Source organism: Pleurodeles waltl, chromosome 8, assembly GCF_031143425.1.
Source record: "Pleurodeles waltl isolate 20211129_DDA chromosome 8, aPleWal1.hap1.20221129, whole genome shotgun sequence".
Taxonomy (NCBI): Eukaryota; Metazoa; Chordata; class Amphibia; order Caudata; family Salamandridae; genus Pleurodeles; species Pleurodeles waltl.
This window is the reverse complement of record NC_090447.1, coordinates 456147197-456164901: the sequence shown is the minus strand read 5'-3', so window position 1 is coordinate 456164901 and position 17705 is coordinate 456147197. Positions and strand designations below refer to the sequence as shown.

At 42.4% G+C, this 17705-nt stretch overlaps 1 protein-coding gene across 1 annotated transcript in view; it reads left to right on the top strand.

Annotated features, from left to right (window-relative positions):
- LONRF2 (LON peptidase N-terminal domain and ring finger 2) overlaps positions 1-17705 on the top strand; it is a 245336-nt gene that overhangs the window by 207562 nt on the left and 20069 nt on the right. Inside the window, exon 10 of the mRNA XM_069204393.1 lies at positions 16504-16666. Coding sequence (XP_069060494.1) covers positions 16504-16666 — 163 coding nt within the window. The remainder of the gene's footprint in view (positions 1-16503; positions 16667-17705) is intronic.

Genomic DNA, 17705 nt, shown 5'->3' with positions numbered 1-17705 from the left:
AAGCCACACCGTCCAGTTACCAGGGACAGTATAGAGGAGGTTTTCGGGGACAATATAGAGGAGGGCAATTCCCTAGAAATAGAGGAAGATTTCAAAGCCCCAAAACCCCTACTACTAAACAGTGACTCACATGTCACTCACCCCCTCCACACAACACCAGTGGGGGGAAGAATAGGTCATTATTACAAAGCATGGGAGAAAATCACTACAGACACTTGGGTTCTAGCAATTATCCAACATGGTTATTGCATAGAATTTCTACAATTCCCTCCAAACATACCACCAAAAGCACAAAATTTAACAACACACCATTCCAATCTCCTGGAGATAGAAGTGCAGGCTCTATTGCAAAAGAATGCAATCGAATTAGTGCCAAACACACAAATAAACACAGGAGTTTACTCACTGTACTTTCTGATACCAAAGAAGGACAAAACACTGAGACCAATCCTAGACCTCAGAGTAGTGAACACTTTCATCAAATCAGACCACTTCCACATGGTCACACTACAAGAAGTATTGCCATTGCTAAAACTACACGACTACATGGCAACTTTAGACCTCAAGGATGCTTATTTCCATATACCAATACACCCGTCGCACAGGAAATACCTAAGGTTTGTATTCAAAGGAATACATTACCAATTCAAGGTACTGCCTTTCGGATTAACAACCGCACCAAGAGTCTTTACCAAATGTCTAGCGGTAGTCGCTGCACACATAAGAAGGCAGCAAATACATGTGTTCCCATATTTGGACGACTGGCTAATCAAGGCCCATTCGTTCATACAGTGCTCAAATCACACAAATCAGATCATACAAACCCTCTTCAAACTCGGGTTCACCGTCAACTTTACAAAATCCAACATTCTGCCGCGCAAGGTACAACAATACCTAGGAGCCATAATAGACACATCAAAGGGAGTAGCCACTCCAAGTCCACAAAGAATTCTAAATTTCAACACCATCATACAACGCATGTATCAAACACAAAAGATACAGGCAAAGATGGTATTACAACTCCTAGGCATGATGTCTTCATGCATAGCCATTGTCCCAAACGCAAGACTGCACATGAGGCCCTTACAACAATGCCTAGCATCACAGTGGTCTCAAGCACAGGGTCACCTTCTAGATCTGGTGTTAATAGACCGCCAAACTTACCTCTTGCTTCTGTGGTGGAACAACATAAATTTAAACAAGGGGCGGCCTTTCCAAGACCCAGTGCCACAATACGTAATAACAACAGATGCTTCCATGACAGGGTGGGGAGCACACCTCGATCAACACAGCATACAAGGACAATGGAACGTACATCAAACAAAACTGCATATCAATCACCTAGAACTTCTAGCAGTTTTTCAAGCACTAAAAGCCTTCCAACCAATAATAGTTCACAAATACATTCTCGTCAAAACAGACAACATGACAACAATGTATTATCTAAACAAGCAGGGGGGGACGCACTCCACGCAGTTAAGCCTGCTAGCACAAAAAATTTGGCATTGGGCAATTCACAACCAAATTCGCCTAATAGCACAGTTTATACCAGGGATCCAAAATCAACTCGCAGACAATCTCTCTCGAGATCATCAACAAGTCCACGAATGGGAAATTCAACCCCAAATTCTGAACACTTATTTCAAACTCTGGGGAACACCTCAGATAGACTTGTTTGCGACAAGGGAGAACGCAAAATGCCAAAACTTCGCATCCAGATACCCACACAAACAATCCCAAGGCAATGCCCTATGGATGAACTGGTCAGGGATATTTGCTTACGCTTTTCCTCCTCTCCCTCTCCTTCCTTACCTGGTAAACAAACTCAGTCAAAGCAAACTCAAACTCATATTGATAGCACCAACCTGGGCAAGGCAACCCTGGTACACAACGCTGCTAGACCTATCAGTGGTACCCTGCATCAAATTGCCCAACAGGCCAGATCTGTTGACACAGCACAACCAAAAGATCAGACACCCAGATCCAGCATCGCTGAATCTAGCAATCTGGCTCCTGAAATCCTAGAATTCGGGCACTTACAACTTACCCAAGAATGTATGGAAGTCATAAAACAAGCCAGAAGGCCATCCACCAGGCACTGTTATGCAAGTAAATGGAAGAGGTTTGTTTGCTACTGCCATATTAATCAAATACAACCATTACACACAACTCCAGAACATGTAGTGGGTTACTTGCTTCACTTACAAAAATCTAACCTAGCTTTCTCTTCCATTAAAATACACCTTGCAGCAATATCTGCATACCTGCAGACTACCTATTCAACTTCCCTATATAAGATACCAGTCATTAAAGCATTCATGGAGGGCCTTAGGAGAATTATACCACCAAGAACACCACCTGTTCCTTCATGGAACCTAAATGTTGTCCTAACTAGACTTATGGGTCCACCTTTTGAACCCATGCACTCCTGCGACATACAGTTCCTAACCTGGAAGGTGGCATTTCTCATCGCCATTACTTCCCTAAGAAGAGTAAGCGAGATTCAGGCGTTTACAATACAGGAACCTTTTATACAACTACACAAAAATAAAGTTGTCCTAAGGACCAATCCTAAATTTTTGCCAAAGGTTATTTCACCGTTCCATCTAAATCAAACAGTGGAACTTCCAGTGTTCTTTCCACAGCCAGATACCGTAGCTGAAAGGGCACTACATACATTAGATGTCAAAAGAGCATTGATGTATTACATTGACAGAACAAAAAACATCAGAAAGACTAAACAACTCTTTATTGCATTTCAAAAACCTCATGCAGGAAACCCAATTTCAAAACAAGGTATAGCCAGATGGATAGTTAAATGCATCCAAATCTGCTACCTTAAAGCTAAACGACAGCTGCCCATTACACCAAGGGCACACTCAACCAGAAAGAAAGGTGCTACCATGGCCTTTCTAGGAAACATCCCAATGCAAGAAATATGTAAGGCAGCCACATGGTCTACGCCTCACACATTCACCAAGCACTACTGTGTAGACGTGTTATCCGCACAACAAGCCACAGTAGGTCAAGCTGTATTAAGAACATTATTTCAGACTACTTCCACTCCTACAGGCTGATCCACCGCTTTTGGGGAAATAACTGCTTACTAGTCTATGCAGAACATGCGTATCTACAGCGACAGATGCCATCGAACTGAAAATGTCACTTACCCAGTGTACATCTGTTCGTGGCATCAGTCGCAGTAGATTCGCATGTGCCCACCCGCCTCCCCGGGAGCCTGTAGCAGTTTGGAAGTTACCTTCAATTATTTATATATGTGTCATCTCAACCTTAAATAGGTGCATACTTAGTCACTCCATTGCATGGGCACTATTACTACAATTCAACTCCTACCTCACCCTCTGCGGGGAAAAACAATCGAAGATGGAGTCGACGCCCATGCGCAATGGAGACAAAAGGAGGAGTCACTCGGTCCCGTGACTCGAAAGACTTCTTCGAAGAAAAACAACTTGTAACACTCCGGCCCAACACCAGATGGCGAGCTATTGCAGAACATGCGAATCTACTGCGACTGATGCCACGAACAGATGTACACTGCGTAAGTGACATTTTCATTATTTTCACTAATATCCCCCCCCCCCCCAAAATTAGTCAACATTTCATGAGTGATAGGAACAGGAGAGATATACTACTCTGCTTGTCTACGGCCTGTAAAAGTTTTGCATAAGGGCTGTTTTCTTCCACCAAGTTACTTGTGTGCTGTAAAGAAATGGCTCCCTGTTGCAGTTACCCCCCACTTTTTGCCTGATACTGATGCTGACTTGACTGAGAAGTGTGCTGGGACCCTGCTAACCAGGCCCCAGCACCAGTGTTCTTTCACCTAAAAATGTACCATTGTCTCCACAATTGGCACAACCCTGGCACCCAGGTAAGTCCCTTGTAACTGGTACCCCTGGTACCAAGGGCCCTGATGCCAGGGAAGGTCTCTAAGGGCTGCAGCATGTCTTATGCCACCCTAGGGACCCCTCACTCAGCACAGACACACTGCTTGCCAGCTTGTGTGTGCTGGTGGGGAGAAAATGACTAAGTCGACATGGCACTCCCCTCAGGGTGCCATGCCAACCTCACACTGCCTGTGGCATAGGTAAGCCACCCCTCTAGCAGGCCTTACATCCCTAAGGCAGGGTGCACTATACCACAGGTGAGGGCATAGGTGCATGAGCACTATGCCCCTACAGTGTCTAAGCAAAACATTAGACATTGTAAGTGCAGGGTAGCCATAGGAATATATGGTCTGGGAGTCTGTCAAAAACGTACTCCACAGCACCATAATGGCTACACTGAATACTGGGAAGTTTAGTATCAAACTTCTCAGAATAATAAACCCACACTGATGCCAGTGTTGGATTTATAAAAAAATGCACACAGAGGGCATCTTAGAGATGCCCCCTGTATTTTACCCTGTTGTTCAGTGCAGGACTGACTGGTCTCTGCCAGCCTGCTGCTGAGAGACGAGTTTCTGACCCCATGCGGTGAGAGCCTTTGTGCTCTCTGAGGACAAAAACAAAGCCTGCTCTGGGTGGAGGTGCTTCACACCTCCCCCCTGCAGAAACTGTAACACCTAGCAGTGAGCTTCAAAGGCTCAAGCTTCATGTTACAATGCCCCAGGGCACTCCAGCTAGTGGAGATGCCCGCCCCCTGGACACAGCCCCCACTTTTGCCGGCAAGTCCAGGAGAGATAATGAGAAAAACAAGGAGGAGTCACTGGCCAGTCAGGACAGCCCCTAAGGTGTCCTGAGCTGAGGTGACTCTGACTTTTAGAAATCCTCCATCTTGCAGATGGAGGATTCCCCCAATAGGATTAGGGATGTGCCCCCCTCCCCTCAGGGAGGAGGCACAAAGAGGGTGTACCCACCCTCACGGACAGTAACCATTGGCTACTGCCCTTCCAGACCTAAACACACCCCTAAATTCAGTATTTAGGGTCTCCCCAGAACCAAGGAACTCAGATTCCTGCAACCTAAGAAGAAGAGGACTTCTGAGCTGAAAAACCCTGCAGAGAAGACAGAGACACCAACTGCTTTGGCCCCAGCTCTACCGGCCTGTCTCCCCCCTTCGGAAGAAAACTGCTCCAGCGACACTTTCCCCAGGATCAGCGACCTCTGAATCCTCAGAGGACTGCCCTGCTCTAAAAGGACCAAGAAACTCCCGAGAACAGCGGCCCTGTTCACCCAAGACTGCAACTTTGTTTCAAAGAAGCAACTTCAAGACAACTGTGTTTCCCGCCGGAAGCGTGAGACTTGCTACTCTGCACCCAACGCCCCCGGCTCGACTTGTGGAGAAACAACACTTCAGGGAGGACTCCCCAGCGACTACGAGACTGTGAGTAGCCAGAGTTGCCCCCCCTGAACCCCTACAGCGACCCCTGCAGAGGGAATCCCGAGGCTCCCCCTGACCGCGACTGCCTGACTCTCAGATCCTGACGCCTGAAAAAGACCCTGCACCCGCAGCCCCCAGGATCTGAAGGATCGGAACTCCAGTGCAGGAGTACCGGGGCACCCCCTTCTCCATTGAAGCCTATGTGTTTTGGGCACCACTTTGAACTCTGCACCTGACCGGCCCTGAGCTGCTGGTGTGGTAACTTTGGGGTTGCTCTGAACCCCCAACGGTGGGCTACCTTGGACCCAAACTTGAACCCCGTAGGTGGTTTACTTACCTGCAAGAACTAACAACTACTTACCTCCCCTAGAAACTGTGAAAATTGCACTAAGTGTCTAGTTTTAAAATAGCTATATGTGTTTTATTTGAAAAGTATATATGCTATTGTGATTATTCAAAGTTCCTAAAGTACTTACCTGCAATACCTTTCATGCAAAGTATTACATGTAGAATTTGAACCTGTGGTTCTTAAAATAAACTAAGAAAATATATTTTTCTATACAAAAACCTATTGGCCTGGAATTGTCGGAGTGTGTGTTCCTCATTTATTGCCTGTGTGTATGTACAATAAATGCTTAACACTACTCCTTTGATAAGCCTACTGCTCGACCACACTACCACAAAATAGAGCATTAGTATTATCTCTTTTTGCCACTATCTTACCTCTAATAGGAACCCTTGGACTCTGTGCATACTATTCCTTACTTTGAAATAGTGCATACAGAGCCAACTTCCTACATGTGCAGAAAGATTTGTGCTTGCTTTTCAATGAAGTCTGGAACATGCCGGTGTTGCAAGCCTAGCATTGTTAATTTAAATATTGTGGGAAGTGGTCAAAAGAGACATGTTTTCCACTGCCCATTCTGTATTTGTTTGATTGTTTTATCCATGTTCGGTGGAACATTTGATCCACCATTGAGCTTGTATATTCTTTTTTTGAAGACCATGTATGTTTGTGTTTAAGAGATGAGAAGAAATAGTACATATTGGATTATTCTCTTAATTTGTATAAACGTATACTTGTTTGATATAATGTTTCACGTCAGAATCTAACTAAAGACGTATTGTCCTGGATAAAAGTAATATATCTGATAGAGACTTCTAGCTGCATATTCCTTACATTAGAATTTTCCTCAGGCATCACACTTGTTGGTGTGTCTGTCTTTATTTGGTCTTTTATTTGTTAATTTATAAGGGAACGCGTTCGAGTTTCGATAGACGTTTTAACTACGCTCAGTGATTCCAACATAAGTCCTAAATACATTGCAATTACATCATCATAATCAATAAACATCATAAGATTCTTTTGGAGTCCGTAATCTTCACGCACCATGATCTATTTGGTTACGAATAACGCCACCTTTATGTACAAGTTAGAATGTTTATTTCCCTATACAATGCTAATGCTAATGGTAATGGTAAATGAATCTCAAAACCAGATGGTAAACATATATAAACAACACTGGTTGACCAAATCTTCTAAAGAATTTGGAAATCATCTAACTATGGCTTCTATCAAAATTATCGACTGGTACCTAGAAACAAAGAACAAACTTACAACAAGAACAACGGCATTTGTTATACCTATCCTCATATGGATCAGCAAACTACAATTATCTTTGTCATTTGGACATCTGTTCCGTCAGCTCTAGCAATGGACAGTGAAAGGGAATGGTTCAGAGACTGGGCTCTAAACTATCTGAACCATTTCAGAAGCAATATCTAGGGGATCAGCATCCAGCATTAGAAAGCAATACAGTTAAAGATAGAGATAAAGTCATCAGGAACTGTTCAGCTCCTCAAACAGAAGAGAATGAGCCTCTCCTCCCTCTGTGCAGTCGGGCTAAGTTAAAATCATCTAATGAACTTCCCACCCTGTCATTGGTCAGAAAATCGTAAGTTTACAATAAGTCCAATAGAAATAAAAACTAAAATCTAAAATATAACTAAACTGTCTTTCACATGTCTGATTGGCTCCTCTTCTCCTGTTCCCATCATGAGTCTCATCAGGTAGTCTTTTTGTATTCATCTGTACTCCAGTCAGTGCATCCATTGTTAGCTCCTGGGCACATCGCTGTCTCACGCATCAAAGTCTACAATGTAACAACTACTAATGAAGATATTCTAGGAAGCAGTTCTCATGAGAAAGTTAGACTTCTGCTAAAGTTTGGTCAACACGGTGTGAACAATACATGAATTGATTTCTCTAGACATACATTCCCACGGTTTTATTAAACCTTGCAGCTTAATAATAGACTGAGCAAACTAAGGCCCAAACCTTGCTAACTTAGGCCTATAATTAATAAGCAAAATACATAATGTAAAATCAATAATATGACACACTACTGTAACAGTCTAAATGCAGGCACTTCAATTAATATTATTATGCATTTAATAAAGACACTTTGTGATTGACGGCCACTCACATGGGCATATATTCCATATTGTACATTATTTTCTATATGAGTCAGATTCTATGCAAATTCTTAATCCAAAATACATAAAATTCATTAGTAATAAATTCAGCTTTCGCACACTAGATCCCCTTATGCCCAGTAGGCCGCTTTGTTAATCTCCGCTAGTATTTTTGGTGTTGTCCGCACTGAAAATGATGTGCATGGTGCCTGAATATGCACCACCCCAGAACACTGACCTCATTTCGTTCTTTTCTGGATCCAGCCCCCTTCAGTCATTTTTTGACTGAACTTTTTCTACCGTTTTGTGAAATTCGACCAGTGTGCCATTTTTGCCATCTATTTTTTGGACTATGCCGCATAAACTGACCAGTTTCAAGCATTGTAGTGCCTATCACAGGCAAATGTCTGTGAAAGACCCCGCCGTTGTGTCTGTGGTGCCTGAATTAGAACCACAACTCCCTAGCCTGCTTGGATTGCAGGATCCTAAATCCAAAGGCCATCTGGAGTGAGCCATTAGGCTTCTGGCCCCTCGCTGCATGACCCCGCTCAGGCACTTCGCAAGGCTGGTCCCAGGACAACTCTTAGAGTCGCTCACACCAGTCATCGTCGTGGTGCCAACCATAAATCCAGTGGAGTCCATGGCTAACACTAGGTCTGTTCCACCCTTCCACAAGTTTCCCAGAGCGACCCCTGTCCAACTACAAGAATTTTATGAGGCCATGATCCTCATTTTTGGGTGGTCGATCCCCTCTAGAGCGCCTTGGGGCCCTATGGGTTGGGGAGAGACACTGACTGGGGCTCAGCTGATGGGTCCGCCTCCAGCTGTAGTCGGGCTTTCAGGAACCATTAAAGGATCCAGATTGTCCCCCGCCGTGACTTCCCAAACTCTTCCAAGGACCATTCCAGTGGCACTGTTCTTGGCGTCTCCAAGCCCATCATGATTCACGACTGCGATAGGGAGCTGGACAGACATCTGTTACAGTGCTGACCAGGCCCGCATAGGGAGAATTGAGGATGGATACTTCTTTCACACAAGGGCACTTTGAGGAATTTAAATGGAGGAGGTCTGAGGATCCTTATGGCTATGCTAACCCCACAGCAGAGTTCCTGGCTGACACCAGGGCGTATGAGGGTCTGGACCTCACAGTTGAGTTCCAGACCAATGTCTTGAAAGAGTGGCTTCAGCTTGGGGTATAACCCTCAGAACCTCTGGCCCCTCCTTAATGAAGCCCTCACTGATGCCCTGCTCCAGACCAAGCCCTGCACAGGCACTCTTTTGCACAGGACTATCTCTCCTGGCTGTTGCCCCGCGGCTGAGGCCAGTGTTCAGGCCTCAACCTCCAAGATAAATCCCATTATGTGCCCTACAACACCACCTGATAGGGAATTCAAGAGGATGGATACCTTTGTAAAGAGGTTTTTCTCTTCCACAAGTCTAGCACTGCAGTCTTTGAACACTGCATGCGTTTTGGGCCGTTATTCCCATAAAGTGTGGGATACAGTTGTGCAAGTGCTATCTATGGTCTTAGAGGAGACCCAAGCCATACTCTTCCCAGCTATCGCTAATGGGAGAGAGGTCAGTTCACCATCAGATGTGGATTGGATACCACCAACTTGCAGGGCAGAGCCATTGCTTCCATAGTGGCACTCCGAAGTCACGCCTGGATGAGGACAACTGGCTTTTCAGGGGATGTCCAGGCATCCCTTATGAAAATATCTTTTGATAAGATTCACTTTCTTGGCCACAGGGCAGATTCGGCACTAGAAACAGTTTTAAAGACAGCAGGGCAGCAAGGTTGTTGGGGCTCACCATGTCCCTGTGACAGCTGCATTCCACCCCATCTGTGCCTATGGTAGGGGCTATCAGACGCGTCCCTTTCCTCCAGCTGCTACAGCCAGCAGCCACTGCAGTCCTTTAGTGACAGCAGATATGGATCTCACAAGCCTCATGAGAACCAGAGGTTGGCCAAATCCCAGTCCTTCCACCACGATTCCAGAACCCGCAACCTCAAAGCCTCTTTAGTTTGCCCTCAGACAATCATGAGCATCCGGTTGGTGGCAGGATTCGGCACAATCTTCCCAATGTAGGGAAATCACTTCGAAGAAATGGATTCTTCAGATCATCCAGAAGGGCTAAGCCCTACCTCTGTAACAGAAACCGCCACAGTTGCCACTATCTCCCGATTAGCTAACCAAGGACCACCTTTCGCTTTTGCAACAAGAAGTATAGGCTGTTTTGGCCAAAGGGGTCATTGAGAAGGTATCAACAGCAGAAGCTTGCCGTACTTCCTATTCCTACCACTTTCTGGTGCTGAAAAGAATGGAGGCCTCCATCTTATCCTCGACCTATGTCCTCTCAACTTCTTCTTGAAAAGGAAACATTCAGGATGCTCACCAAGGCTAAAGTACCTCCTGCACTCCCTGGAGTTCACTATCAGCATGCCCAAGTCACACCTGACTCCCTTTCAGATGCTCGCTGTCATTGGAACTGTTCTGGATACAGTGCAGTATCCAGCTTATCCTCCAGAACAACGAGTCTAGGATAATTGGGTTATAATTCTGATGTTTCAGCCTATATCCTGCATTTTGGTGAGACAGACTCTAAGGCTGCTGGGTCTCATACACTACTGCATCCTGCTGCTGAAGCATGTCTATTGCAGCATCATGGGAATCTATCAAACTGATCCAGATATTGCAGGGATTTGTATAAGATCTACAGTGGTGGCTCAAAGACTGCGATTGGGTCGGAAGACCTCTTTCTTCCCCACCCAGAGCTCACAGTAATGACAGATGCATCACTCTTTGGTTGGTGGCAGACATCTGGAAGAGTTGGAGATCAGAGGACTCTGATTTCTGGCAGAGTTTCAGCTTCACATCAACCTGTTGGAACTGACAGTGATTCATGTGGCATTGAAAGTCTATCTTTCTTCAGTCATGGGAAGGCTGTTTCAGGTGTTCACGGACAACACCACTGCCATGTGGTATTGAAACAAGTGGGGTGGGGTTGTGGACCCTGTGTCAAGAGACCTTTCGTCTCTAGAAATGGCTGGGATGTTCAGGGCATTTTGCTGGTGGTTTAACACCTAGTGGGCTACCTGAACGCCAGAACCAACAAACTCGGCCGTCAATGCTTCGTGGATCGGGAGTGGTGTCTCCATCCAGGGGTGGTGCACTGCCTCTTCACAGAATGGGGAGAATCTTGGTTAGATCTATTTGCCACGCAGAGATGATGCGCAATGTCAGCACTTCTGCACACTGGAGTTTCCACGGCAGCTCACACTCAGAGAAACATTTCAGTTCAGGACTCCTGTAGGCCTTTACGCAGATACCACTCCTGCCCAGAGTCCTCAATAAGATCAGGAATGATTGGGCCCAAGTCATCTTAGTGGATCCGGATTGGACAAGCAGAATACAGTACCCCGAATTACTGAGTATGAACACGTGTTCAGTGTTCAGGCTGTACCCCTCGGGTGATCTCCTGTGGCATCTACAGGGCAGGGTCCTGCACCCGAACCTGCGCACTGTCCATCTACATGTGTTGAGATTGAGCAGCGACAGTTGAGGGTGTTTGCCCTTCCTTCTGAAGAATGTGATGTCTTTCTGGCAGCCAGCATCCTTCCATGAAAAAGATTTACACCTGCTGATTGGGCAAGTTTGTGATTTGGTGTACTGCTAAATATATTGCTCCTCTGTCTGCATCTTTGTTTGAAGTTCTATTTGCCTAATCTCTTGTTTGGCAAGGCCTTACTTTGAGAACAGTAAAGGATGCCTTTTTGCTGTTAAAGTTTTCCAGTGGTTGCCAAAACAACCCTCCATGTTAAAGTCACCTGTTGTGACTCATTTTGTGAAAGGTTTGCATCATATGTCCGCCCCACGCCTTTCATTATGCCCCAATGGGATCCTAAGTTTGGTTCTCACCTTTCTAACGTGTTCACAATTGGAGCCTATGCACAGCAGCCCTCTGAGATGGCGACCATCAAAACTTTTTTCCTTAGGACAATAACAGGCAGCTGTCAGGAGGATTTGCGAATTGCAGGTGTTTTCCATTCAAACTCCCCTTCTCCCCAAATCCATGTAACAACATTTTTCCCAAATAAGATGGACCTTAGGGGCCCGTGCCTCCATTTTCACATTAGGCAGAACATCATACTGCCTACTTTCTTTGTTCCCTCCTCATCCTACCAAGGATGAGGCGAGACTCCACCATTTGGGCCCATAAAGAGCACTGTCATTTTACATTGATCGCACCAAAGTTAACTCTTTTTTTTTTTGTTTGGTTTTGTGGGTGCCAGGAAAGGCAAGGCAGTTGACAAGAGAACTATCTACAGATGATTTGTCCCTGTGCACAAAATCTGCTACACAGTGCCTAGGAAACAACCCCCTGAGGGCTTGAGAGCTCATTCAACCAGAGCTAAAGCTACGACCACTGTGCTAGCTCAAGGAGCCCCAGTTCTGGACATCTATCAGGCATCTATGTGGGCATTGCTGCACAGGTTTGCCAAACACTGCTGCGTAGAGAGTCTGGTCTGGCATGATGGGAATTTTGCTGTTAGCGGTCTTACAGGACTTCTGAGTGTAACACAGTTCACAGACTGACCTACAGTGGGAGATTGCTTTGCTGTCTTTTCTAAGGTAAAGAATCTGCAGCTAGGAGACTTGATCTGTAGAGAAAGGTACTTACCTTTGTTAATGCCTTATCTGGTAGAGACGCTGTCTAGTCACAGATTCCTTACCAATCATCTCATGCTCTGTTTTTAAAGCTGTAAACTCACATTGAAGAGATCCTTCAGGAGCTCACCTTGGCACACTGATCATTCCACCTCAGTTTGGCTCTGGGCTTCTGGTGCAGGAATAAATAGTCATGAACTGAAGTCAGCACGCTGGCGTGACACTTATATAGCCACTCCACATGTCGTTCCCCAGTGCAAATGGCGTCACACACAGCCAAACAATGTCACCTACCAGCAAGCATGGGTATGCCGCAAAACAATTCTGGATGCAGTCTGACGCCTGGGAAATATTCTAAGGTAAGGATTCTGCAGCTAGATAGTCTCCTCCAGATAAGGGGTTACCAAAGGTAAGTAACTTGTTAATTTCTCATATCGAAGAAGGAGATGAAGAGTCAAATGTAACTATCTTGTCATTAGTTGTCGAATAACAGAAAAAAAACTGGGCCTTGGTACTGGAGAAGGCTACGTTTTAGAGGCTAGAAACAGCAGTATAGTCAGAGACAAAATTATCATTTGTTTATGTGGGATTATACTGTAATTCGCAAATTCTGATCTGATTTCAAATATAATAGAAAATAAAACTGTCATGTATGTGAAATCTTTCATTATAGAGTGAGGCTTGTCATTAAAAAAAAAAAAAAATCATAGTTTGAAGAAACATGCATTTTTGTAAAGTGTGTTAATCTTGTAAATTTGCTGAAAAATTCACTTGCCTTTATTCTACACACTGATCTTTGTCGCCCCATACATGTGGACTCCTTTCCTGCCAAATGGTGTGGGGAAATATCAAATAAATGACTCTCATTGGAAATTGAAAGCATGTGTTGAAAAATATTCTTGCCTAGAACTGATAGAGAAACGCAAGTATGGTGGTAAATATGTTGCTTTCTCTGTAACCTAGCTATTTGTTGCCTGAATCATATTCAGAGCATCAAGTCCAAAGGCAATGAAAAATTGAATCCTAGCTTTATTGTTGTATCTGGGTTTAGTCCTGGTCTCGAACAACACACACACACACTGGGTTTCCTTGTGCCCAGAAGAGTATGAGAAACCTACTTTTATAACCCTTTCATAGATCTACACAGATTAAAGAAAAGGGTAGTTTTAAACAATTTGGTAAGTGTTTTAGTTTTAATTTTCCCTTCAGTTCCATTTTTCATGACAGTTGTAATTAAACAGTAGTGTGAATATTCATTTTGAAAGTACAGCACGACAAAATAAATTCTGGCTGTACGTTGTCAGCAGTTAGAGATGCAAAACTGGTTGAATATTTTAAAAAAACACGTAACATTACAACTCTTGAACTCAGTAGAAAAAAAGCTATTTCAGAGCCATCAATTTCACAGTGCAGAGGGAATAATAAAGTGCACCTACTCTGTAAACCGCCTAAATAGCTATTATACAGGATTGAATTATCTGATAACATTTCGTATATAAAACATTGTCTTAGCCAAGAAGATGGTTTCTAGATTTCAAATATGAGGATACCTGGCATATGGTAGTAGGTAGTATGTTCAATAGCCTGGGTACTAACACCAAAAAAAGTGCCCATTCCCCATAAATTATCCTTGAGTAATATATAACAAGTAGTGTTCCTGCATCGTAAATTTCTATCATCTTAATATTTAAACACCATTTGTACCACATATCTGTAAGCCATGTGAAGCCTATCTTTTGTTTTAATGGGGAGTGTGTGAGCTGTCTTAGTGGTCGTAGCTATATGATGAGATTTCCTACACTTTAGACCAGTCATGTTGCCTGGCCTAGATCTTTTGCAGTTTCACTTTATCATATTTGGAGTTCCTGTGCGGACTGTATTGCAGAAGGAGTGGTCCAAGTCAAACTTCCTAAATTCACAGTTTTATCAAGGTTTTTTTTTTGTTGTTTTTTTTAGAAATTCAACATTTTTGATTTCCATATTATTATTGTCGCACATGGATTTAATCTTTTTGACTGCACATTGGAGTAATTTCTTTTCTTATTGAACAAACAATGTAGGTGTGTCCAATTTTCTGAGGGAAATGCATTTCAACCTTGCGTATGAACGTACCCTTAAATATGTGGAACTTGAAATGATGCCATTTACAGAACCAAAATACACTTTATTTTTTTTACATAATATTTTATTCATGGACAAATGTGTGTATGTTTTTTTTTTTGTTTTTTTTTTTTCAATAAACTCGGCATCTGTACGTTGTTAATCGAATCACATAAACAGCTGTTTGGTCGGAGTGTATTTTATTTCAAGCTGAAAGAATACATTTGTTGTATTTTAAATGTGAGCTTGCAACAATACATTTGAAAATTACATGAGCACAGAGAATTGAAAGCCTTTGTCTAGTAAGAAGCTGTAAAAATAAACTACAAGTGAAGTATTAATAAGATGTAGAACTGGAAGAGGTACTTGGCAATGTGATGATGAAAGCTGACTGAATTTAAAATAGTAGAAAAAAATCAATGAATACTAAATAGAAAAATATGTACTGGAAAATAATGAAACCACTATGGATCCCTAGATTCTAACTGCAGTAATATAAAATCAAAAATATTTCTGGTTTAAACAGAGGTCATCACTTTAAACCTGTTTGTCACATTGTTATACTTGGGATAAATTACCCTAAAATATGAGCTCTTCTACTATTGCTGCCTTAAATGACATTCACAACACATAGTAAATGCTAAGGTAAACATAAGTATCAAATGGTAAGCAAGCTCTAAAAAAGCATGTTTTTTTTCCTAAAAAGCTAAATTGTATTTAGCTTTTAAAATTACAGTTTTCGCTAAACATATAGTTTATGGTCCTATATTCAAAAAAAATAGAAGGTATTCTTAGATACCTTAATAATTGTTAACTTTGTTACTCAGTCTTCTTGTTGTTGTGCTACTAGGATTCTTGTCTGTGTGATATGGTAGCTTAATGCGTACTTATACTTATGAATATGAAAATGTTTTGTTACATCCAGCTATGGTCAAATTTAATAACTTCCTGGGTGATCACGTGAGAGAATGAGGGTGAATTTTAGACAAAAAAATCAATATAGTTGGAGTTCAGCACAATAAGTACCTTTTATTGTTTAGCAAAAATGATAAAGATGCAGAGATGCCAGTGACCCTAAAATTGCAACAGAGTTTGGAATAACATATAAATAAATTAAGATGGCGAAAATCATTAAGGCTTGTACATAAAACCCTTCAGCTACAAAGCCATTAAAAGAAAAACTTCCTCACCTAGTTTGATCTAGTTTACACACTAAAATACAATTATCTGATTAACACTGTCCCGTATAAGTAAGAGCAGATGCGGACAGCAGTAAGCAGATCTGCTTAATAAAGTGGTGTTAAATAAAAACCTGAAAAAATATTAGAAACGGATTGAACGGGGTTTGCAGAATGTTCATCTCTCACTTGAAGGTAAGCCCTTCTTGATCATTTATAGTTGACATCATAGAATTGTTTGAGTTGGCGGTCTCTGCACTATTATTTCCTTTTGTTTATTATAAAGCAAATGTGAAAGGAAGTAAAGGTTTTGAGGTCACAGACATTCTGCCACAAATTTAAATGAATTCTATAAAAAGATAATTCAGGAGCAACTAAGTTACACCTAAAACAGATGTAATGGTGGATTCGATCTGATGCAGGTGATGATTCGAAAATTAAAATTGAGTTTAAAAGATGTGGAACAGATAAGGGTGAATAGATGAATATTCAGTGATAGAATAATTTTCAAAGAATTCCTACAGTCTGTTTAAGCATGTGTTATAGCTACCAAATTGGGTACCTTAGCATTGTGAACTTGTGGGACAATTGGAAACAAAAATGTGAATTCATTCAGTGCTTGCCTTGAGAAGGACTACTGATACAGATTAAGTAATATATTTATTTGCTGTTACCTTTGTCTTGAATGCAATGTGATTTGATTGGTTTCCTTTCCTTACAGTTTTATTTGCTCCTTTCAGGTTTGCGGATTATGGCTGTATGTTGGAGGTCAGGGATGTAAAGTTTTTCCCGGATGGGCGCTCTGTTGTTGACACTGTTGGCCGAAGTCGATTCAGAGTCTTGAGCCATGGTCAAAGAGATGGCTATAACACAGCAAATATTGAGTATCTTGAAGATAGAAAGGTAAAATGAAAACAACGTGTGTGCCATCTGCAACATTTTATTTTTGTCTTGATATGAGGAGAGGAGACAAAGTGTAAATATTTGGGTATGGCCATAATATTAGTATGTATTGATGTGGAGGAGAAATGAGGGTGTGGCAACTGGTCACCACAGACAGCCCAGATTTGTTGAAATCACAAACATATTTTGTCTCCTCTTAAAGTTTGGGCTTTGAACACTTAATACCAGAACAGAATTCTTCAAAGAGTGGAGCCATCCATACTCTTGAGTTTTAGCCCTACATTCATTGTCAACCAGCTATGATAGAGCTATTTGAACTGCATCACTCAGAGTACTCTGTTCTGACATGAGAGATGTCAGTGTGTATAACCTAGTTCTCAGTTCTATTTACAAGCAATTTAAAACTCAAATTCTAAATGGAGACTACATGACAACATCCTAGATCAGCTTCTCTTTTCAGTGTCTATGTGTTTAGGAAAATACTTGCTTCAAGAAAGGAAGCCAGTTATCTACATAAATATGGGGCCAATGAAAAGGGATTATGCAAGAAGAAATTTATCAGTATTAGTAGGTATTCATGGCTTTATTAGAGCATGGTGTAATTATTGCAATGTTGAAAGTTTGCCCTTATTATAATGAAAACCAACATGTTGACTTTCCAATTGGGAATGTTTTTGCAAGGGATAGAAAGGACGGGGGGGCAAAGACTTAAAGAGTTTTCCATTCCATAATTGAGCTGAGCATAGATCTTTAGTTTAAAAAGATAATTCCACTGGTACCTCATGCCTAAGCCTCTACCTGGATCACACACATAAGACAGGACTGGCTGAAAGTTTGTGTAAACGAAATTCAGGATGCTAAATCGGAGGTTCAGCTCAAATGTAGTTAACTGTAGTCATAGGCAATACTTTGTTAATTAACCTTCAGTACCAGGTGAGCCCTTTGGTCCAGAATGAAGCAACTGGCCCTTAAGGCTTACCGAAATGTTGTGGGTTGTTTGTGTTAGCATGTGTGGCTGCAAATACACATGCTCGGCTTA